General features: G+C 47.6%; 1 protein-coding gene across 4 annotated transcripts in view; it reads left to right on the forward strand.

Moving 5' to 3' along the window:
* LBHD2 (LBH domain containing 2) overlaps positions 1–24,675 on the forward strand; it is a 97,584-nt gene that overhangs the window by 52,516 nt on the left and 20,393 nt on the right. For all 4 annotated transcript variants that reach the window (XM_073578022.1, XM_073578023.1, XM_073578024.1 and 1 more), the window contains 2 exons: positions 1,872–1,959; positions 2,582–2,762. In XM_073578022.1, the coding sequence (XP_073434123.1) occupies positions 1,873–1,959; positions 2,582–2,762 (268 nt within the window). In that variant the 5' untranslated portion in view covers position 1,872. The remainder of the gene's footprint in view (positions 1–1,871; positions 1,960–2,581; positions 2,763–24,675) is intronic.

Raw genomic sequence — 24,675 nt, forward strand, 5'->3', positions numbered from 1 at the left:
TACAAGAATATAACTACTAAAATACTGCCCCTATGTACAAGAATCTAACTACTATAATACTGCCCCTAAGTACAAGAATATAACTACTATAATACTGCCCCTATGTACAAGAATATAACTACTATAATATGGCCCCCTATGTACAAGAATATAATTACTATAATACTGTCCCCTATGTACAAGAATATAGATACTATAATACTGCTCCTATATACAAGAATATAACTACTATAATACTGCTCCTATGTACAAGAATATAACTACTATAATACTGCTCCTTTGTACAAGAATATAACTACTATAATACTACTCCTATGTACAAGAATATAACTACTATTATACTGCCCCATGAACAAGAATATAACTACTATAATACTGCTCCTAGATACAAGAAAATAGCCACTATAATACTGCCCCTTATGAACAAGAATATAACTAGTATATTACCTCTCACTATATACAAGAATATAACTATTATAATACTGCCCCCTATGTACAAGAGTATAACTACTATAATACTGCTCCTTTGTACAAGAATATAACTACTATAATACTGCTCCTATGTACAAGAATATAACTACTATTATACTGCTCCATGAGCAAGAATACAACTACTATAATACTGGTCCTATGTACAAAAATATAACCACTATAATACTTATGAACAAGAATATAACTACTATTATACTGACCTTATGTACAAGAATATAGCTACTATAATACTGCCCCTATGTACAAGTATCTCACTACTATAATACAGCCCCTATGTACAAGAATATAACTACTATAATACTGCCCCTATGAACAAGAATATAACTATTATAATACTGCCCCTATGAACAAGAATATAACTACTATAATACTGCTCCCTATGTACAAGAATATAACTACTATAATACTGCTCCCTATGTACAAGAATATAACTACTATAATACTGCTCCCTATGTACAAGAATATAACTACTATAATACTGCCTCCTATGTACAAGAATATAACTACTATAATACTGCCCCTATGTACAAGAATATAACTATTATAATACTGCCCTCTATGTACAAGAATATAACTACTATAATACTGCCCCCTATGTACAAGAATATAACTACTATAATACTGCCCCTATGTACAAGAATATAACTACTATAATACTGCCCCTATGTACAAGAATATTATAGTATTTATATTGCTGAACATAGGAACAGTATTATAGTAGTTATATGGCTGTGTCTCTGGGAAGGGCTCCATATGAGCCACATGTGTAACCTGTAGTAGTATATAACCCATATTTTGTAGGATTATGGGTATGATATATGTTTCAGTCTTTTATTTGTTGCTGTGTAGTCTCCGGATTGTTGAGCACACATTCTCCTATACATTATTGAAATGTTCCTCTGTCAGTTGTAAGCCTTAGGTGGTTGAACTATGAAATCAGGTCCAATTCCCAGCAAATAATGAAGCTAAACCCTTGACAAAGATGTTTTATGACCTTTGGTTACATACAAATATTTCTGTGAAATCTCCGCTGGGAACATTTGAAGTCATTTTGCAGTAGAAGCGGAAGAACAGCGGCAGGGGAGATCTGGGTCAGAGGTCTGGGTTGTCTTCAGGTGTCATTGAGGTCTGAGATGTCTTCAGGTGTCATTGAGGTCTGAGATGTCTTCAGGTGTCATTGAGGTCTGAGATGTCTTCAGGTGTCATTGAGGTCTGAGATGTCTTCAGATGTCATTGAGGTCTGAGATGTCTTCAGATGTCATTGAGGTCTGAGATGTCTTCAGGTGTCATTGCATACTGATTTCCAGCCGGTCGCGCCTCTTTGTACTTTTCAGGGTGCAGCTCTCGTGACCTGCTTATTGTCTTTTACATCTCTGCAGTATGACGGAAGTAATGAATACGTGTGAACCTGGGATGGAAGAGTTTACGCTTAGTGCGACGTCCGGGGCTGAAGGACATGCGGTGCAGGTAAGATCTGCTCTTTTTTTTATACTCCTGGAGCTTTTGGGCTCATTCTAAAGTTTTTACAACTTGGCAAAAACTTAGAGGTGGCCTCATGATGTGGATTTTGTCAGGACCCGATTATGAAGATGCTACTAGGATATGAAGGTCCTGGTGGCTTTTTGCATCCTCTTAGCCTGCACCTCATAGTGTCCTCCTCCTGTAGTGTCAACAAAAATGTAGCCAACTTTTAGGGTATGTGCACACATTGCGAATTTTGATGCTGATCCTCATCGTTTTTTGACACGCGGATTTGCATCAAATCCGCAGTGTAGTGCACAGGCAATGTTAGTCTATGGTAAATTAAGAATTGCTGTGCATATGCTGCGGAAAAATCTATGTAGATTTTCAGCGTTTTTTTTTCGCAGCATGTAAATTCTTTTGTGGATCCGCAGCAGCTTTTTCCAGTCTGGCTCATAAATCTCTCTCTCTCTCTCTTTCTCATACTACCTAACAAATCTGCACACCAAAAATGTGCCATAAGTAGAACGCGAGACAAGCAAAATAGAGGATATATTTTTGTCTGCTATTTCTTTCATCGAAGAATGAATGTGTCATTGTCATGTACTCTGTCATTATCCTATTCCAGATCTTTCCAGACTCCCATGACAAGCATCCAAAACTGGCAAAGCGATTACCATCGATAGTGGTGGAACCCACAGAATCTGGGGACGTAGAGAGCGGAGAACTCCGCTGGCCTCCAGAGGACGTCTCACCCACAGATGACAAACGAGAGGCAAAATCATGCCAGGGATGTTCAGATATCGGAGGTAAGAGCAAACGTGGTCTTCACTGGCCTAGAACACAGGACATAATTGTGTCTACTATGTGCAGTATCTTGACTCTGTAGTCCCACAAATGCATTGAAAACAATGGAAGACCTGTAATACTTACACATTCCTGTAATGGGGCCACAAAAGAAACAAGTATTTACACTGTTCTGGTTGTCGCAACCTTCTCATTCACCTCCACTCTAAGGTAACCTGCAATCTTGTATTGTACTCCAGAGCTGAATTCACTATTCTGCTAGTGCAGTCACTGTGTACATACATTACATTACTGATCCTGAGTTACATCCAGAAGGGGGCTGGGGAAGGGCACAGCCTAGGGGAAGCCCCCCATGACTGCCATGGGCGGGAAGTTTTAGAACTGGTGTTGTGCCAGTTTGAAATGGTTGGCCGGGACGGGGGCCGGGGGAGGGGTTTAAGGTGGGGGCAGCCTGTATTAGGGAAAAAGTGCGGGAAAAACCGCACTCACCAGCCAGGAGCAGAGAAGTCCCACCTGAATCAATGGACGACGAGCAGCAACTTTTCGCCAGGCTACAGGATGTGGCCAGGTCCAGGAGGGGAGGATGGCTACAGACCCAACTTTCCTCCCTCCTCAGCGCTGCGGAGCAGGGATCCAGCCAGCGTGGAAGGAGGACCCGTCCCCCCCGAAAGGCTGTCACTGGAGGTGTCAGCCCGCAGCAGGAGGCGGCTGCGGAGCCCCTCCAGGGACCCTGCGGGCGGCGCAACAGATGGGGCTGCATCCCCTCCCTGTGCCCGTCCCGGCAGGAATCCGCCCAGCCGGCCGGTCAGCACGGGCGGCAAGCGTGTGGGAGCCAGACAGGAACAGCAGGCCGGACCGGAAGTGTCGTCGCGGGCAGGAGCCGAAGAGTCGCGCAGCAGGGAGGAGACTGAAGGCCGCGGCAGGCCCTCACAGCGGCGAGGCCGGCGGCGGCCGGCGCCGGGTAACACAGTGGCGGGAGGCAGGATCGAGGGCGCCCCCGGGGATGAGGACCGCTCGGGGGTGTCTGCCAGCCAGGGCGCCAGACGTGGCGCGGCGGGCAGGAGGGGGCGTTGCGGCAGCGCCCTGCCTGGCCCCACCGTCATCAGAAGGACCGGAGGTGAGGCTGCCGCCCTGCCTGCCCCCATTGCAGTCCGTAGCGAGAGAGCTGCGGTCGGGAGGGGGCAGCACGAGGACGCCCTGCCTGGTCCCAGCAGCACGTGGAGCCCCGACCGATCGGCGGACGGGAGGGGGCTCAGCGGGGACGCCCTGCCCGGTCCTAGCAACGCGTGGAGCCCGGAACGGTCGGCGGGCGGGAGGCGACTTAGCGTGGTCGCCCTGCCTGGCCCCTATACAGCAGACGGGGCACCAGGCACCTGGGGGCATTTATCCGGGAGTCGCCCGGAGGGTGCTACGGACCGGCCAGTCGGGCACGGGTCCAGGGACTGTCACAGGTCCCGTTCAAGCGGGAGTTCTCGGGAGCGGCGGGTATCGCATGCTCGGGTCCCCCCTGGTGACGAGGAGGCCAGGGGCGCGGGCCTGGAGCAGCGGAGCCTGCATCAGGATCATCGAGGACATCAGGATTCCGGATTTCCAGCTGGCGGGGACACAGCACCCGCGCAGCTATGTGAGTATGGCTCCATGTCGTCTTTGTCGCCCGCAGGGGCTGTATTGCAGGATGATGGGGGCAGGCAGGGAGATGGTAGGGAGCGGATGGGGCATAGCGGGGCTGAGGTGCCGGGGCTAAGGGACATTTTGGCGAACATGTCGCAAATATTGAGGAGACTGGAGGGGGGGTAATTGGGGAGGCAGCTCCGTCCCCAGCGGGGGCATGGTTAGTGGGTCGCGGTTCGGGCACAGAGTCGGGTGGTGACGTGTTACGTGCGGTAGAATGCGATGAAGGAGCTGCGGCAGGAGTGTCTGTTTCAGTGCAGACGGAGACGGATAAGGGGGATAGGATAAAACTGGACGATAGGGCTAAGGGAGAGGTTTATGTGTGCTTTGAGGGGCCGCTGGGGGCCCATTTAAAGAAAGAAGTGAAGGAAAAGATTTGGCGGGACGAGTATGTGGAGATATTTTCATTGCTGCCGTTGGAAAAGTTTAACCTGGATAAGGGGAAGAAGGACGATAGTAAAAAAGAGGAGGAAGAAAAGAGGAGGTGGCGTCTGATCCCGCAGACTTTTGTGAATTGGATGCAGGCATTCGCTATTTTGGCTAGTGTCATAGGGGAGAAGTCTCCGGATAATTGTTCTGGCCTTTTTTGTTATTTAGATGCTATCGGGGAGGCGCATCGTATTTATGGGGGCCAGGCTTGGCTGCGATACGACGAGCAGTTTAGGCAGAGGAAGGCGGTAAGGCCAGAGATAAAGTGGGATCAAAAGGATATCGGGCTGTGGCTGAAGGTGATGGCCCCAGTGAGGTATGGGCAGTCCTTTCACGGGAGCGGGGGCAGCGGCAGTCAGCAAGCAGGTCAGGGGAGCAATGGTCAGGCAACCCAGGGAGGAAGAGAGAAGTCGGGGGCGTGCTGGCAATTTAATGACGGGCAGTGTAAGTACGGGGCGGGCTGCAAGTTCAAGCACGTATGCTCCCACTGCAACGGTAGCTCACACGGCGCTTCCAAATGTTTTAAGAAAGGGAAAGGAAAGCCAAATGTGGGTGCCGGTCAAGGGGGAGAGCCCGGTGAGGGTTCAAGAGATGGCCCCCTTTCTAAGTAGGTACCCGGCTCGGGCAGAGGCCAGTGTGCTTTTGAATGGTTTTGTTGACGGTTTCAGGATTCCACCTCCTGGCCATGTGGTTCCTTTTTCTGTTAAAAATTTGCGGTCGGCAATAACGCATGCGGAGGTAGTAGATGAGAAGTTAAAAAAGGAAGTGGATTTGGGCAGGATGGCCGGTCCGTTCCCCACGGCTCCTGTTGCGGGCGTGATTGTTTCCCCGTTGGGGGTTGTGCCTAAGAGGGAGCCGAATAAGTTTCGTTTGATTCAGCATTTGTCTTATCCAAAAGGCTTGTCAGTTAATGACGGTATCGATAGGGAGTTGTGTTCTGTGGAGTATACCTCTTTTGATAAGGCAGTTAAGTGGGTGCGACGTTATCGGTCAGGGGCTTTGTTGGCAAAGACAGACATTGAGTCCGCTTTTCGGTTACTACCTGTTCATGCAGATAGTATCCCGCTGCTGGGATGTTTTTGGAAGGGGAATTTCTACCTCGATAGGTGTTTGCCGATGGGTTGCGCAATTTCTTGTTCATTGTTTGAGACGTTTAGCACTTTCCTGGAGTGGGTGGTAAGGGATGTTACAGGAATGCAGTCGATCATTCATTATCTGGATGATTTTCTTTTTATTGGCCCCCCGGATTCGCCGTTGTGTAGGAACGCGTTGGCAGGCATGGTTTGGGTGGCGGAGCATTTTGGGGTGCCGCTGGCATCTGAGAAGACGGAAGGCCCTAAGGCCGTTATAAGTTTTTTGGGCATAGTTGTCGATTCGGAAAGGATGGAGTGTCGGTTACCAGAGGACAAGTTGGCATTGTTGAAACAGGAGGTGGAGAGGATTTCGAAGTTGCGCAAAGTGACCCTCAAGGAATTACAATCCCTATTGGGGAGATTGAACTTTGCCTGCAGGATCATGCCTATGGGTCGAATTTTTTCTCGTCGTTTGGCTAGCGCGACGGCAGGAGTGAAGGCTCCGCACCATTACGTTCGCTTGACGAAGGAGCATAGGGAAGATTTGATGGTTTGGCAGCGGTTTTTGCGGAATTACAATGGGCGGTCGCTGATGCAGGAGGAGACATTGAGCAATTTTGATTTTGAAATATTTACGGATGCAGCAGGCAGCTCTGGTTACGGCGCCTACTGTAAGGGAAGGTGGAGTGTGGGGCGGTGGCCTCAGGCGTGGAAGTTGTTGGGCCTTACCAAAAACTTGGCACTATTGGAGCTGTTTCCTATCGTGGTAGCTGTTTTGGTGTGGGGTCCCATGTTCGAAAATAGGAGAGTGCGCTTTCATTGCGACAACGCGAGTGTTGTAGCGGTCATTAACAGTTTGTCGGCCTCCTCTCCCCCCGTAGTTAGATTGGTTAGGGTTTTGGTTCTTCGATGTCTGGATTTGAACGCAGGGATTTCTGCAGTGCATGTGCCCGGGGTTACGAATTCAATAGCAGACTCTTTGTCTCGTTTTCAGTGGGGGCGTTTTCGAGAATTGGCGCCAGGAGCGGATGCCACGGGCGTGGAATGCCCTTCCTTTCTGTGGAAGGTGATTACGGAAGAGCAGGAAGACTGATTCGGGAATCCTTATCGCAGCAGACATGGTCGGCCTACGATTCTTCGTGGCGAGTATGGCAGAGTTGGTTGGCAGAGTGGGGTGGGGTAGAAAGTGATGAGGATAGGATGTTGGCGGTATTGTTTTTAATTGGGAAGGCAGCTGACAGCGGTTGGTCTGCTGCTAAGGTAAACAAGTTTGTAGCGGGTTTAGCTTTCGGTTTCAAGTTGCAAGGGGTGGGGGATGTTACGAAGAGCTTCTTAGTGAGTCAGGCGTTAAAAGGGTTTCGTAGGGGTAACAAAGCCGGCGACAAACGAAGGCCTATTTCGTTTAGTACGTTGGAAGGCTTAGGCAGAGTCCTTGGGGGTATTTGCACGTCAGTTTTTGAGTTGGCACTGTTTCAGCTGGCTTTTTCTTTGGCCTTTTTTGGGGCAATGCGCATTGGCGAGGTGGTGTCAGGCAGCAGGGTTTTGGCGGGAGGGGTGTTGGCAGAAGATGTGGAATTTTGGGCAGGGGGCATTGTTTTTTGGATTCGGCGTTCAAAAACTGATCAACAGGGTAGGGGCAGACGGGTAGTTTTGGGGCGAGTTGAAGGGGCATTAATGTGCCCACGTGGCTGTTTGGAAACGTATTGGGGCGTATGGGCGGGTAGGACGGGTCCTCTCTTGTGCCATGCGGACGGCACCTATTTGTCTCGGTTCCAGTTCATTGCGGTTTTGAAGAAGGGATTGGTAGAGTTGGGCCTTCCCCGGGACATGTATGGGTCTCATTCATTTAGGATCGGTGCTGCGACCGAAGCGGACAGCCTTGGGTTGGGGGCTGATGCGATTAGGAGAATTGGCAGGTGGCAGTCGGATCGGTATTTACTGTATGTTCAGCGTTAGCTGTGTGGTTTGCATGTCCTGGGATGTGTTTTTTCTATATTCTGTTGTGTTTTTTCAGGTGGCGGCCCCTTTCTTGCCTGGATATTCGGACGCTCTTACGTTTATTGGGGTGCGCTACGAGCCGACGCGAGGCCAGATGGTAGGCAATTGGGCTTTGGGAGGGAGCAGGTGCTGGTCCGTTGGTTGGGTTTCGGAGGAATGGTATGGAGCAGGGTGCTCCTGGAGTTAACCAAGTCCGCTCGCTTGGATAGAACCCCCGACATTATTGTTTTCCATGTGGGGGGCAATGATTTAGGGGTCAGGCCGGTGAGAGAATTAATTAGGGACATACGTTCCGATTTTTTTGAGGTTGTGGACATCGTTCCCGAACGTGGTGACGGTATGGTCGGATGTAGTACCCAGACAGAGGTGGAGGCAAGCGAGATCGTTGAAAGGGATTAACAGGGCAAGGGTAAAATTGAATCGTGCGGTGTCGGCATTTGTGTCCAGGAATGGGGGCATTAGTGTTCGTCACTTTGAATTGGAGACGGGTGCCGGTAATTTTTGGTTGGCCAATGGGGTTCATTTAAATTCTATTGGTATTGATTTATGGGCACTGTCAATACAGGAGGGGATCGAGAGGGCCTTGGTGTTTTTGGGGCACTCACGAGCCTGAGGTGGTCAGGGCTGTTCGTGGTTGGGGGGGGGGGTTCTTGGAGTTGACGGTGATTGGTCGGGGAAGGATTCGGAAGTAACATTCCCGACAGTTTAAAATGGTATGGGGGATCTGGCTTTTGGGTATGGGCTCTGGACGGGGTTTTACCTCGGGAGCTATGGTGGTTGGTCTCCCAGAAGGGGAGTTACGGTGCCCTCGAGCTGGGCTGGACGGCTGGGGGTAACATGGTGGAAATAAGTTTATAGCCAGATCTTTCTAGCTCCAAGAACCCTCCCCTCATAAATTTTAATTATTTAATGTTTATTGTTAATGTTTGTTAATAAAATTGGCCGCTGTGGCCAAAATTATCCAAAGAATTTAAATTGTACCTTGTCTTATTCTCAGGAGAAGGGAAAGAGGGGGATGATAGGAGGCGGCGAGGTATCGAGGAGAAGGTAAAACTGAAGTCGCCATATGCGGTCATGTATTTTACCCCAGAGCTGCACTCACTATTCTGCTGGTGCAGTCACTGTGTACATACATTACATTACTGATCCTGAGTTACATCCTGTATTATACTCCAGAGCTGCACTCACTATTCGGCTGGTGCAGTCACTGTGTACATACATTACTGATCCTGTACTAATCCTCAGTTACATCCTGTATTATACTCCAGAGTTGCACTCACTATTCTGCTGGTGCAGTCACTGTGTACATACATTACATTACTGATCCTGAGTTCCATCCTGTATTATACCCCAGGGCTGCACTCTGCTGGTGCAGTCACTGTGTACATACATTACATTATTGATCCTGAGTTACATCCTGTATTATACTCCAGAGCTGCACTCACTATTCGGCTGGTGCAGTCACTGTGTACATACATTACTTTACTGATCCTGTACTAATCCTCAGTTACATCCTGTATTATACCCCAAAGCTGTACTCACTATTCTGCTGGTGCAGTCACTGTGTACATACATTACATTACTGATCCTGAGTTACATCCTGTATTATACTCCAGAGCTGCAATCACTATTCGGCTGGTGCAGTCACTGTGTACTGTTATGATTGAGTCACCGTAGGAGGCAAAAACAGAAATGCTAGCTAAGTCCAGAAAACCAGAGAGGTTGGCAGCTATCGGATTGCAGACCCCTGAACCTATCAACACAACTAGCAGTAGCCGTGGGGGGTTCCTACGAAACTCTAGACCCCTCGATCACAGCCAGAGAATTAAATAGCCTAAAGACAGAAAGGGAAATCTAAACTGCCCCAGAGCAGACCCCAAAGCAAAAGGCAGCCCCCCACATATTATGACGGTGAAGCAAGAAGAAAGAACACAACACAGACTGAAAGATAGACTGAGCAAAGACGGGGCCCAAGCTAACTAGATAGGAAAGGACAGGAAGGCTGCTGTCTGCAATCCGTGAAAAACCCTATGAAAATAAGAGCCAACAGACTGACAGTGAAAAAGGCCCTGAAGACGCTAGGCTTCAAAAAGACTATGTCAGTACTCAGGAATATTCTGAAGACAGAGCAACCGGCAAAAGGAGAATCAGCTCACCCCTGCAGGGAATGGCAGAATCCAGAAAAGCAAGGCAAACAAAAACAAAACACAAATGCTAAAAGGCAAAGCAGAAAACTTAGCTTTAGAGGAGCAGGAATCAGACTGGTTTCCTAGAAGTCCACAGAGAAATCACCCGCAGGGCAGAAGGGCGTCGGCAGCCTTATATCCAGTCCGTGACTCCACTCAGCCAGTCATCATCATTAGGCTCAGGTGCCTGATAATCAGGCTCATTACCTTCCTTTACCAGAATAGGGAGTTCACCAGACCTCAGTGACGAAGGGGAAAATGAACTCACAACAGTACCTCCCCCTTGAGAGGGGTCACCGAACCCTCAACCACGCCACCAGGGCGACCAGGGTGAGCCCGATGAAAGGCACGCACCAATCTTTTGGCATGAATATCAGAGGCAGAGAGCCAGGAATTATCCTCCTGACCATAACCCTTCCACTTAACCAAATACTGGAGTCTCCGTCTAGCCAGACGGGAATCCAGTATTTTCTCTACCACATATTCCATGTTACCTTCAACCAATACAGGGTCCGGAGGTGCCACCCCAGGAACAACTGGTTCAACAAACCTCTTCAACAAGGTCTTATGGAACACATTATGGATTTTAAATGTGACAGGGAGAGCCAAACGAAAAGAGACCGGATTAATAATCTCCAAAATCTTGTGAAGTCCAATAAATCTAGGCTTAGACTTAGGAGAAGCCACCTTCATAGCAATATTTTTTGATGATAACCACACCATATCACCAATCTTTAACTGGGGACCAATGGTCCTATGTCGATTGGAAAACCGCTGGGCCTTTCCCTGGGAGAGAGATAACTTATCCACCACTTGGTCCCAGATTTGGTGCATTCTCTCCACCACAGTGTCAACACCTGGGCAGGCAGAAGGCTCCACCTGCCCTGAAGAAAATCGAGGATGAAACCCAAAGTTACAAAAAAAAGGTGACATCAAAGTGGCAGAACTAGCTCTATTATTTAAAGCAAATTCGGCCAAGGGCAAAAATGAAACCCAATTATCCTGATCAGCGGAAATAAAACATCTCAAATACGACTCCAAGGTCTGGTTTGTTCTCTCTGTCTGCCCATTGGTCTGAGGGTGAAAAGCAGAGGAGAAGGACAACTGAATTCCCAGCTTGGAACAGAAAGTCCTCAAAAATCTAGACAAAACTGAACTCCTCTGTCAGATACAATGTTCTCAGGAATCCCGTGCAAGCGAACCACCTGTTGTAAAAACAGGGGCACCAACTCAGAGGAAGACGGCAACTTAGGGAGTGGTACAAGATGAACCATCTTAGAGAACCTATCACAAATCACCCAAATAACAGTCATTCTTTGAGAGACCGGCATATCAGAGATGAAATCCATTGACATATGGGTCCATGGCCTCCTGGGGACCGGCAAAGGCATCAACAACCCACTAGAGCGAGAACAAGATTTAGACCGGGAGCAAGTCCCACAGGACTGCACAAAATTCCTGACTTCACGAGACAAGGTGGGCCACCAAAAAGAGCGACTCACCAGATCTCTAGTACCAAAAATACCTGGATGACCAGCCAATGCAGAGCAATGAACTTCAGACATCACTCTCTTCTTCCACTGGTCAGGAACATACAACTTTCCACTGGGACAACGCTCAGGTTTGTCCTCCTGGAACTCTTGCAAAGCAAGTCTCAAATCAGGCGAGATGGCAGAAAGAACTACCCCTTCGCCTAAGATGGTAGCAGGCTTGGTCACCACAGGAGAATCAGCAAAGAAGCTCCTAGAGAGGGCATCTGCCTTGACATTCTTAGTTCCAGGAAGAAAAGAGACCACAAAATCAAAACGTGTAAAAAACAAGGACCACCTAGCCTGTCTAGGGTTCAAGCGTTTAGCCGACTCTAGGTAAATCAAATTCTTGTGGTCAGTGAGGACCACAACTTGATGTTTAGCTCCCTCCAACCAATGTCTCCACTCCTCAAATGCCCATTTCATGGCCAACAGTTCCCGATTCCCCACATCATAGTTACGTTCAGATGGAGAGAACTTTTGGGAAAAGAAAGCACAGGGATTCATTTTAGATGTTACAGGATCCTTTTGGGACAAAACAGCTCCTGCACCAATCTCAGAAGCATCCACCTCTACCTGGAACGGGAGTGAGACATCAGGTTGCCGCAAAACCGGGGCGGAGGTAAATCTTCGTTTCAGCTCCTGAAAGGAAGCAACAGCCTCCGGAGACCAATTCAACACATCAGCACCCTTCTTAGTCAGATCAGTCAATGGCTTGGCAATACTAGAAAATTTTGCTATAAATTTCCGATAAAAATTAGCAAAACCCAAAAACTTCTGGAGGGCCTTCAAAGAAGTGGGCTGAACCCAATCATAAATGGCCTGTACCTTGGCCGGGTCCATTTCAATAGTTAATGGAGACAAAATAAATCCCAAAAATGAAATCCTCTGTACTCCAAAAAGGCATTTCGATCCTTTGACATACAGGGAATTCTCCCTCAAGATCTGGAACACAGTCCAAATATGTTCCACATGAGAATCCCAATCCTTGGAGAAGATCAAAATATCATCCAGATAGATAATCAAAAATTTATCGACAAAGTCTCGGAAAATATCGTTCATGAAGCACTGGAAGACAGAAGGGGCATTAGTGAGCCCAAAAGGCATCACCAGGTACTCAAAATGTCCCTCCGGAGTATTAAACGCCATCTTCCATTCATCCCCCTGCTTAATACGGATAAGATTATACGCCCCCCTGAGGTCAAGCTTGGTAAACCAGCAAGCACCTCTAACTCTAGAGAATAGATCCGAAATCAGGGGTAACGGATACTGATATTTAATAGTAATTTTGTTGAGGGCACGATAATCAATACAAGGCCTTAAAGAACCATCCTTTTTGGCCGCAAAAAAAAACCCGGCACCTAAGGGTGAAGAGGATGGTCTAATATGACCCTTCTCCAACACCTCCTTAATATAGGACCGCATAGCCTCGTGCTCGGGTACAGATAAATTGAAGAGCCGACCCTTGGGAAATTTACACCCCGGGCTCAGTTCAATTGCACAGTCATAACTCCTATGAGGAGGCAAGGACGCAGACTCATTCTCACTAAATACCTCATAAAAGTCCGCCAAATAGTCAGGAACATCATGCGACTGAGGAGAGGTGGAAAAAACCGGAGCCTCACTACAGGCACACCGACAACCCCAACTCACCACAGACACAGATTTCCAATCCAAGACTGGATTATGAATTTGCAACCAGGGAGACCCCAGAACAACGGCTTCATGCAGACCATGTAACACCAAAAATCTGCAATTTTCTTGATGGTCTGGGGCGACCCGCATGACCACCTGGGTCCAAAACCGAGGTTTATTTTTCGCCAAAGGAGTAGCATCAATCCCCCTCAAAGGGATAGGCGTCTGCAGAGGTGTCATCGGAAATCCACAACGTTTAGCAAAATCCAAGTCCATTAGGTTTAGCACTGCTCCCGAATCCACAAAAGCCTTGGCGGAAAATGTGGACAGGGAGCAGATCAGAGTAATTGCCAGAAGAAACTTAGGTTGAACACCACCAACAGAAAACGTGTGTGCAAAGCGTTTCTCTCGTTTAGGACAAACAGAAATAATATGCGAGGCATCTCCACAGAAAAAACACAGCTTATTACGCCTTCTGAACTCCTGACGTTGCGTCTTAGACAAAACTCTATCACATTGCATAGGTTCAGACGTCTGTTCTACCGGTGGCAACACCTCTCGTGCAATCCTGCATTCACGCAAACGCCAATCAACCTGAATGGCTAATGACATAGAATCGTCCAGACCAGAGGGAACAGGAAATCCCACCATAGTATCTTTTACGGCTTCTGACAAACCCTTCCGAAAGAGAGCAGCCAAGGCATTATCATTCCAGGTAGTAAGGACCGCCCACTTTCGGAACTTTTGACAGTACAACTCTGCAGAATCTCGACCCTGGTTCAATGCCAACAGGGTCTTTTCAGCCTGATCAATAGCATTAGGTTCGTCAAACAACAACCCCAAGGCTTGAAAGAATGCGTTCACATTAGTCAGAATAGGATCATCTGGTTTCAAAGAAAACGCCCAATCCTGGGGATCGCCACGCAGCAAAGAGATGACAATTTTAACCTGCTGTGCGGAGCTCCCTGACGAGTTAGGCTTCAAGGCAAAAAATAATTTACAATTATTTTTGAAACTCAAAAATTTAGATCGATCCCCAAAAAATACATCAGGTGTAGGGATCTTTGGTTCAACAGCATGCGAACGAGCAAGGTAGGCGGAAATTCCCCGCACCTCTGCAGCGAGCTGCTCCACACGATCAGACAATTGCTTTATCTCCATTGAGAGAAAAAAAAATTCCCCCTACGGCCTCAGAGATATAGAGGAAAGAATATACACACACCTTTTTTTTTTTTTTTTTAAACACAATTCTTTCCTGCAATTGAGTACCCTAGGATCTGCGGTATGGCGGGTGATTCTGTTATGATTGAGTCACCGTAGGAGGCAAAAACAGAAATGCTAGCTAAGTCCAGAAAACCAGAGAGGTTGGCAGCTATCGGATTGCAGACCCCTGAACCTATCAACACAACTAGCAGTAGCCGTGGGGGGTTCCTACGAAGCCCTAGACCCGTCGATCACAGCCGGAGAATTAAATAGCCTAAAGACAGAAAGGGAAATCTAAACTGCCCCAGAGCAGACCCCAAAGCAAAAGGCAGCCCCCCACATATAATGACGGTGAAGCAAGAAGAAAGAACACAACACAGACTGAAAGATAGACTGAGCAAAGACGGGGCCCAAGCTAACTAGATAGGAAAGGACAGGAAGGCTGCTGTCTGCAATCCGTGAAAAACCCTATGAAAATAAGAGCCAACAGACTGACAGTGAAAAAGGCCCTGAAGACGCTAGGCTTCAAAAAGACTATGTCAGTACTCAGGAATATTCTGAAGACAGAGCAACCAGCAACAGGAGAATCAGCTCACCCCAGCAGGGAATGGCAGAATCCAGAAAAGCAAGGCAAACAAAAACAAAACACAAATGCTAAAAGGCAAAGCAGAAAACTTAGCTTTAGAGGAGCAGGAATCAGACTGGCTTCCTAGAAGTCCACAGAGAAATCACCCACAGGGCAGAAGGGCGTCGGCAGCCTTATATCCAGTCCGTGACTCCACTCAGCCAGTCATCATCATTAGGCTCAGGTGCCTGATAATCAGGCTCATTACCTTCCTTTACCAGAATAGGGAGTTCACCAGACCTCAGTGACGAAGGGGAAAATGAACTCACAACAGTGTACATACATTACATTACTGATCCTGAGTTCTATCCTGTATTATACTCCAAAGCTGTGCTCACTATTCTGCTGGTGCAGTCACTGTGTACATACATTACATTACTGAACCTGAGTTACATCCTGTATTATACCCCAGAGCTGCACTCACTATTCTGCTGGCGTAGTCACTGTGTACATACATTACATTACTGATCCTGAGTTACATCCTCTATTATACTCCAGAGCTGCACTCACTATTCAGCTGGTGGAGTCACTGTGTACATACATTACATTGCTGATCCTGTGTTACATCTTGTATTATACTCCAGAGCCGCACTCAGTATTCTGCTGATGTAGTCACTGTGTCAGAGGTGTATCTAGGCTTTCTGGCACCCGGGGCAAGAATTCGGTCCTTCCCCCTTCCCCAAGAACACATGCGATTTGCACACTTAGTCATTTACCGATGAGCTGCTCTTCCTAATGTTCTCAATGTTCAGTGAGAAACTGAAAGAAGCAGGAAGAGAAGCTCGTTGTTACAGGACCATAAGTATGAAAATCGCATATGAGTGAAGTGTCCATGTGATGACTGTAACCTGCATCGCTGAATCCTGACATTGCAGCTTCTGAATTCTCACAACGAATGCACTGCACACTTTTAGGATTCTCCCGTATCGGTGGCAAGAGTGCACGGTCATGTCAGCACAAGCATGTGATTTATATACTTCTGGCCACATTCCGACTAGACGTGCCCGGCCTCGCTCCATTCATTTTCACTGAGTGAGGCCACACATGTCTAGTCAGCATGTGACCGCATGTATGTAAATTACCGGCACGAGAGAATCCTGACAGCGTTCAGTGAGCACTGTGAGAATTCAGAAGTCTGCAGTCACATAGAATGACTGCAGACTCTGCACAAACCTGGAGAACCCCTTTAATGCTTCTAACATAAATAAAAATATGAGAATAATTCAGCATCACAAATAATATTTACATCCAATTACCTTATAGATGATGTCGTCTCTGGAGACGTTCTGCTTCATCTTATCCAGACCCCATGATGAGTTTTCTCATCCACAGCAGTCTCTGCAGACTTCCATCTTCTCCGCTCTTCTGCAGCAAATCTCCACACGATCCCCTTAAAGATAGAAGTGTCATTATAATGCTCCTGAATAAAAATATCTGCAGTACACTGAGCCACTGAATAAATAATTGCCCCTCACTATATTGTCTGCACAAAATATGACCCCACACTGTCCCTCTTTTGGTACATGCTCTTCACACTGACCTCTCCTTTCCAGACTGGGATACCTTTTCATACTGTCCTCTCACACTGTGTCCTGCCTATATGGCTCATTCTCTCTACTGTACCTTTTCATCACACTCTCCCCTCCTTGGTATACTGTCCCCTACTGGCTGTACCTTTACACTGTCCCCCCCCCTGCTACTCCCCCACTACTCAGTCTCTATTCTGTGCCCACTCACTTTTCTTTCCCCATACCGTGGCCTCACAATATTCCCCTCCCTCCTTATACTGTCTCCTCTCACATCCCCCCTGTTCACCATACTGTCTCCTCATATATTTACCCCCTCACTCTCTCTACTCTCTGCTGACACATACCCCTGACTCTCCATACTGTGTCTGCACACATCCCATCAACCTCACTGCCCATACTGTGTCCACATACATTTTTCCCATCGCTGCTCATACTGTGTCCACATACATTCACCCATTTACTCCCCACCCATCCCCCCCACTCGCCATACTGTGTTTTCACCCATCCCCCATACTGTTTCCTCATACATGCCCTCATACATACATGCTTCTCATTTTGTGTCCTCAAATCTCCCCACACACATTAAATCCTCCCCACATATTAAGTACCCCCATCCCCACTTCAAATCCCTCCCACACATTAAATAATCCCCATCCTTACTCCAAATTCCCCCACACATTAAATAACCCCCCCATACCCACTCCAAATGCTTCCACACATTAAATGATCCCCCATCCCCACTTATTAAATAACCCCCCATCCCCACGCCAAATCCGACACACACATTAAGTACCCCCATCCCTTCTTCAAATCTCCCCACACATTAAATAACCCCCATCCCCATGCCAAATCCCCCCACACATTATATAATCCCCATCTCCACTCCATATCTCCCCAACCATTAAATAACCCCCCATCCCCACTCCAAATCTCCCCACACATTAAATAACCCCCCATCCCCACTCAAAATGTCCCCACACATTATGTACCCCCTCTTAGTCTTCGGTGTCTTCAGCTCCAGAGCGGAGCACTTACCACCGATGCTCTTCGCGATTCTGGGCGCTGTCGAGTGACGTCAGCAGCGTGATCACATGACCTGATCACACTGCTGGCGTCGCTCTGAAAAGGTAGTTAGAGCTTCAATTGTACTTGCGTCTGTACAGATGCCAGTACAATTGATCCCTGGGAGCCGGCGCCCTGCAGCTTCTCTGCGCCAGCTGTCAACTTGACAGCCGACATAGAGAATGGCCAACTCCCAGTCTGGGGGGCAGCATAATACAGCCGCCAGGGGAGACACTGTGGACCGCTGTATTAGGCAGCCCGATTGCGCGCCCCTGCCGGCTGTGCCCGTGGCACATGCCCCGGCTGCCCCCCCCAGATACGCCTCTGCACTGTGTACATACATTGCATTACTGATCCTGAGTTACATCCTGTATTATACCCCAGAGCTGCACTCACTATTCTGCTGGCGCAGTCACTGTGTACATACATTACTGATCCTGAGTTACATCCTGTATTATACTCCAGAGCTGCGCTCACTATTCTGCTGGTGCAGTCACTATGTACATACATTATATCACTGATCCTGAGTTACATCCTGTATTATACTCCAGAGCTGCACTCACTATTCTGCTGGTGCAGTCACTGTGTACATACATTATATTACTGATCCTGAGTTACCTCCTGTATTATACTCCAGCTTCTGCTTCTGTGAACGTTTTTGGCACTGCGTGATTGCCCATCACACCACTGATACATAATAAAGATCCTTGGTTCAGGACTGGCCAATCATCTCCTGCCTAAAGTGGAAAACCTGATCAATTCTGATACATAGTAATAAAATTAAATTAGACACAATTTCCTTCCTAAATACATTGTATCCGCGTCAAAGAGGAACGGGAATCATAGTCTTAAATCACAGATCATCCCATTACCCGCACAGTTGGGAGCTCTGTGAATATTTGAACAGGAGAATAAATGGAAATTATGAAGGCAGGGAAATCGCTCAGTACACACGGGGAGCGATGTGCAAACAACAAGCGGCTGAGCGGCAGCAGCATCGACCTGCGGCTGCACATACAGCGCAGAAGAGAGGACTGAGGGCAGGGTTCGGGCATCAATTCTACTGGAATCTGTGACCTAATCACACAAAAAGTCCTAAAATGTAATTGTAATCCCTAATCAAATGGGACTCATCCCCAACAAAAACTAATTAATCACACAACAAATTCTTCTACACAAATAGAAATACACAGGGATGTTAATAAAATTGTTTCCTTTATTCAAATATCAATATCAATAATAAAAAGAAAGGATACTGATTTTACAAAAATGCAGGGACATTACACGATAGAGTACCAACTGTGCAGGCAACACCAAAAGACTATACATGACAACAATGCCACAAAATAAGATTAATAAATCCGCTTAAAAAAGCACCATTCATATTACCTTTTTACAATTATGAAATATGGGGGGTCATACTAATACATACCCTCATCCTACAAATAACTCCTCATATATGAAATGCATCACACCATACCAATGACGACCATATATTTATTGAAAATGCACCATTATACAGGGGCATAATATTAATCGGTACCTAAAGTGACCAAAACTATATAGAGATATATTAAGAAAAATGCATAGCGCCCAACAATTGTATTTTTCTCATGAAAACAACATGAAAAAATGTACCTATACCTGGACAAAAAAATGGCCTCTATATGAGGTGCCTAGCAGTATTACTAATCATGCTGCGAATAAGAGGTAAAGAACCATTACCTGTGAAGTGCACGTGGAAACTCCTGGCGTCCCTGCTGCCCCGACGCGCGTTTCGAAGACCTTCAGGACGACATTCAGTTTTGTTTATTTTCATGACTATGAAAATTGTATATCATAGAAAAACCTCGGCACACAGTATTTGCATGAGTCCAATGTTTATTCATCCAGAGGAACATATATTATATTGTAGGGCCAAAAATATGTGATACAAATAAATAGTCATCAACGTTTCGGCTATTCAGCCTTTCTCAAGATTTTATCTGTATAAATAAAGGTCCACACATGTCACAACTTGGATTCCTCATGTGTTCATTTCATATAAGTGGCCTGTGGATTACCACCAAAGTGACCGTCCAAGGGGCGTATCGGCAAGCGCCATTGAGTGTTGCGGTGTGTTCTGTGAAAAGCTCATCAAGAGAATGCCAAAAGTGTGCAAAGCAGTAATCAACGCAAAAGGTGGCTACAGTAATCAACGCAAAGGGTGGCTACGTTGAAGAACCTAGAATATAAGACATATTTTCAGTTGTTTCACACTTTTTGGTTAATTATATAATTCCACATGAGTTAATTCGTAGTTTTGATGCCTTCAGAGTGAATCTACAATTTTCATAGTCATGAAAATAAAGAAAACTCTTTGAATGAGGTGTGTCCAAACTTTTGGTCTGTATTGTATAAATAAATGAATTAATAAATTAGAATATTAGTTTAATATAATAAAATAAATGAAATCAACTAGAATAATTTAATTTAACAATGGAAGACATAATAATAATACATTAATATTAGTTTTTTAATAAAATAATTAAATGCAACAATAAAGAAATTAAAATAAATTAGATTAATATTGGTTTAATATTAAAATAATACTAGATATAATAAAATAATTGAAATAAATTAAAATAATTTTAATTTAATAATATGAATAATAACATATGCAAATATAGAACATATGAATGTATGTGTAACAATTATATGGGTACTACAGTATCTGATTGCGTGGGATAAAATGAAACTGAGGCCAAAGTTGATGCAAATGAGTATCTTAACAAGAGAAACAAAATTAACAGAGCACTTCCTGCAATAGCAACGAAAACAGAGCACAATATAGAATAATGCAAGTAAAGCAAAACTAACAGAGCACTTCCTGCAACAGTAGCGAATACACAGCGCAACCGCTAATATGAACCAGTCCCACAGTAATATGTTGCAGGTGTACACAATATGCAAAACGTGGGAGTCCAGCAGTAAGTATGAGAGTAAGCACACCACATTTAATAAGGAAGTCCAGCTATATTATGAATGAGCACGCACACAGCACTAAAGTGTAGAAGTCCAGCAATCATATGGGTGGAAATGCACACGGCAATTATACGTAGAAGACTAGCATTATACGGGAGTGGCATTAACAGGAGAAGGTCACTACCTTTTTAGGCTGAAAGTCCTGCACAAGTCCAGCACCGCAGCCCAACAAACACAGGCCTAGAGGAGATGGTGATGTCAGGATTCTTTACAGGCCACAGCAGATCCAGAGGCAAATAGTTCCACACTAGAAGTCCAGACAGTAGTTAAGCTCAGACAGCATCATGGGGATGCACAGAGGACAGTAGGCAGCATAACGTAGAGAGGCAGAGCACCGAGTAACAAGCAGCAGCAGGGAGTCCACCAGTAATCAGGTAGGAGCTCAGGAGCCAACAGCAACAAAATACTCAGGCAAAGAGGAACACACGGCCCGGACTTAAATAAACAGAACACATAGGATGTTCCATGACAAGGCGAGGTACAAGACAATATGTGGAAGGTGACTTGACGGACAGACTTGACTGGAAGTAGGAGTGAACGGTTGGTGCACTATGGACGGAGATTGACAAGGACAGCAGGGTGATAGCTGGGAAAGACAGACAAGAGAGTGCAGTACCTAGAAATGACCACAAGATGGCAGGCGGGAGTAGTTCAGGACTCAACAGCTGCTTAGGGCTTGAGAAACGCTTAGTCATGGGGGGCAGGGAGATAGGAACCCAGGAGGGGAATTCCCGGTGAGAGAGGGGATAAATAGGTCTGGTTGGGGTTCCAGCTAGGCAGGCCCGGATTGGTAATATGCCCAACCGGGCATTTTCCCGCTGGGCCGCTGTCATGTAGGCCGCAGGCTGCAACGCCCACTCATCTGGTCGCTTGCCAGCTGATGCGGCCACTGGCCTGGCTGTTGTTCCTGCCGCCAGCCCTCTGCCCGCACTGCAGGGAGATAAGCCGCCACGCACCCCATCCTCGCCCTAACTTGAGACCCCCTCCGCAGCCACTCACAGCATCGCTTGCCTGCTCTCTTCCCTGTACACAGGACCTGTGATGAGGTCACAGGAGGGGAGGAGTAAGGGGTCACATCATCAGGAGCCTTTGTCCAGACCCCTGATCATATGACCCCTGACTCTGCCCCTCCTGTGACCTCATCACAGGTCCTGTGCGCACAGCCCTGCCTCTTGGTGTCTGCCGGACTCTGCTGTGCTGGTTGTCATGGTGCTGAGGTAAGTATGTGTGGGGTCAGGAGGGGTTTACAGCATAGATGTAGCAGAGCTATGTGTGTATGAGGTGTACGGAGCGGAGCCGTGTGTGTACGAGGTGTACGGAGCGGAGCCGTGTGTGTACGAGGTGTACGGAGCGGAGCCGTGTGTGTACGAGGTGTACGGAGCGGAGCCGTGTGTGTACGAGGTGTACGGAGCGGAACCGTGTGTGTACGAGGTGTACGGAGCGGAGCTGCGTGTGTATGAGGTGTACGGAGCAGAACCGTGTGTACGGAGCGGAGCCATGTGTGTACGAGGTGTACGGAGCCGCGTGTGTACGAGGTGTACGGAGCGGAGCCGCGTGTTTACGAGGTGTACGGAGCGGAGCCGGATGTGTGCGAGGTGTACGGAGCGGAGCCGGATGTGTGCGAGGTGTACGGAGCGGAGCCGGATGTGTGCGAGGTGTACGGAGCGGAGCCGGCTGTGTGCGAGGTGTACGGAGCGGAGCCGGCTGTGTGCGAGGTGTACGGCGTGTGTAGGAGGTGTACGGAGAGGAGCTCTGTGTGTATGAGGTGTACGGAGCGGAGCCGCGTGTGTGCGAGGTGTACGGAGCGGAGCCGCGTGTGTGCGAGGTGTACGGAGCGGAGCCGCGTGTGTGCGAGGTGTACGGAGCGGAGCCGCGTGTGTGCGAGGTGTACGGAGCGGAGCCGCGTGTGTGCGAGGTGTACGGAGCGGAGCCGCATGTGTGTGAGGCGTACGGAGCGGAGCCTCGTGTGTACGAGGCGTATGGAGCGGAGCTGCGTGTGTATGGGGTGTACTTGGTGTATGGAGCGGAGCCGCGTGTGTACGAAGCATACAAAGCGGGCTTTTCCCACGGACACAGGAGTACACGGCGGAGCCCAGAGGAGCATTTTAAAACTCACACATGACGTTCCACCGGAAGTGATATGCTGGAAGCTGACCGGAAATTAGATAATTTCATGAGGAGATTGTGACGGAACTAGGAATGCTTCAGTTCCATCACCATGTCCTCCTCCGACAGCGCAGACAGCAGGATCGCCTTGGAATCGGGGATGCCGGCCATGTGAGCGGATCATGATATGTCCTGCATCGGGAGGCTCAGGTGGGCACTACAATGGGAGCCGGGCTGTTATAGTAACCTTTTAGAATCTTTCTTTATTTCATTCTCTCTTATTCTTTCTTTCTCTGTTCTTTCTTTCTCATTCTCTATTCTGTCTTTCCCTCATTTTCTTTCTCTCTCTCTGTTCTTTCTTTCTCTCTCTAATCTTATTTCTTTCTCTCTCTCTGTTCTTTCTTTCCCCTCTTTCTTTTTCTTTCCTCTCTTTCTTTCTCTTTTCTTTACTTCTTTCTTTCTCTCTCTGTTCTTTCTCTATCTCTCTCTGTTCTTTCTTTCTCTCTGTTTTCTTTTTTCTCTCTCTCTCTGTTTTCTCTCTTCCTTAGTGCCAGTCAGTGTGCCCATAATGCCAGCCACTGTGCCCTCAGTACCAGTCAGTGTGATCAGCAGTACTAAATGGGTGCGGTTGGGCGTGGACATGGGTGTGACTAGTTGCGAAATGGATGTGGCTGGGGCGTGGCCTAAAATTTGTCACTCTTTCCCTTCAAAACTTGCGAGGTATGATAGGGGCCGCTATGACCAGGGGGTCTGGTTGCCCAATGGATAGCAGTTCTGCCAGGAATTCTGTCACCATGCGTAAAAAAGGGGACAGAGCTTTGGGAGGAGTACTGTACCTAAAAGCAATAAATAGGACTGAGCTGAAATACTGGGCACAGCTCTGACTACATGATATATAGTCGTGTTAATCTCCTCTCACTTCTTGTAACCTACAAGTGTACAAAGATATATAGTCACCTTGTGACTAGTGGGCCTGTGTAACTTCAAATGCCAGGGCTGAATTTTAGTCCCAGTCCGGCCCTGCAGGTAGGCTAGTCCCGGGAGAAGCTTGGCAGAAGACGGAGAACAGCAAAGAGCTCGACTAGGGGACTGACAGGAAAGAGACAGTCAGGGGGGTTGCCCTGACCCGACGGACTGCAGGACAGACGAGGCCACGGGGGTACCGATTGGACGACGACCTCGAGCAGGTGAAGCACTGGCGGTAGAGTGGTCTAGGACAGCCCCAGCGAAAGATCCGCGAGGGACGTTACTTCAACTGGAGGAAAGGTGCAGGTACCCGGGCCTGGAGAGGGAGAACCGTAAAGAACTGCGGTGCGTGGTTGTGGTCGTCAGGAGGACGATGAATAAAACCCGGAACTGTTACAACTGAACTCTGCCTCCACCTTGTCCTTGTTTCGCCTGGTGTCTGTGTCATCTGGATGTGGTAAGCAGTGGACCACCCCCCAATCCCGGCCCCTACCACATTTTGGCGTAGTCTGCAGGATCGCCGCCACTAATACGACATCTTCCGTGGCAGGCCTGCGCCTGGAGAACCCAAAAGGACTTGGATTGCTCCACCTGTGGATTACAACTTTGAGACTTTGTTCCGGACCATTGGTTGTCATCAGAGGATCTGGACCAGGAAAGAAACTTTGCAAGATGGTGCCCGAGTGGAATACAAATTGGGACTGTGTTTGGAATCATCAGAGGAAAACCCGAAAAAGAATCTGTGCCTCTCCAGCGCTGGTGACCGCCGGGTGGGAGGAGGTTGGCGCTGAATTGGACTACCCGGGGCAGCCGCTGGGGGAACTGTTACCGACCCCCTCTGCGGAACTATCGGGCCTGGAGGCTGGTCCTGCCAGATGG

The sequence above is a fragment of the Dendrobates tinctorius genome, unplaced genomic scaffold (genome assembly GCF_039654945.1).
Source record: "Dendrobates tinctorius isolate UK_male_01 unplaced genomic scaffold, ASM3965494v1 ptg000058l, whole genome shotgun sequence".
Classification (NCBI taxonomy): domain Eukaryota; kingdom Metazoa; phylum Chordata; class Amphibia; order Anura; family Dendrobatidae; genus Dendrobates; species Dendrobates tinctorius.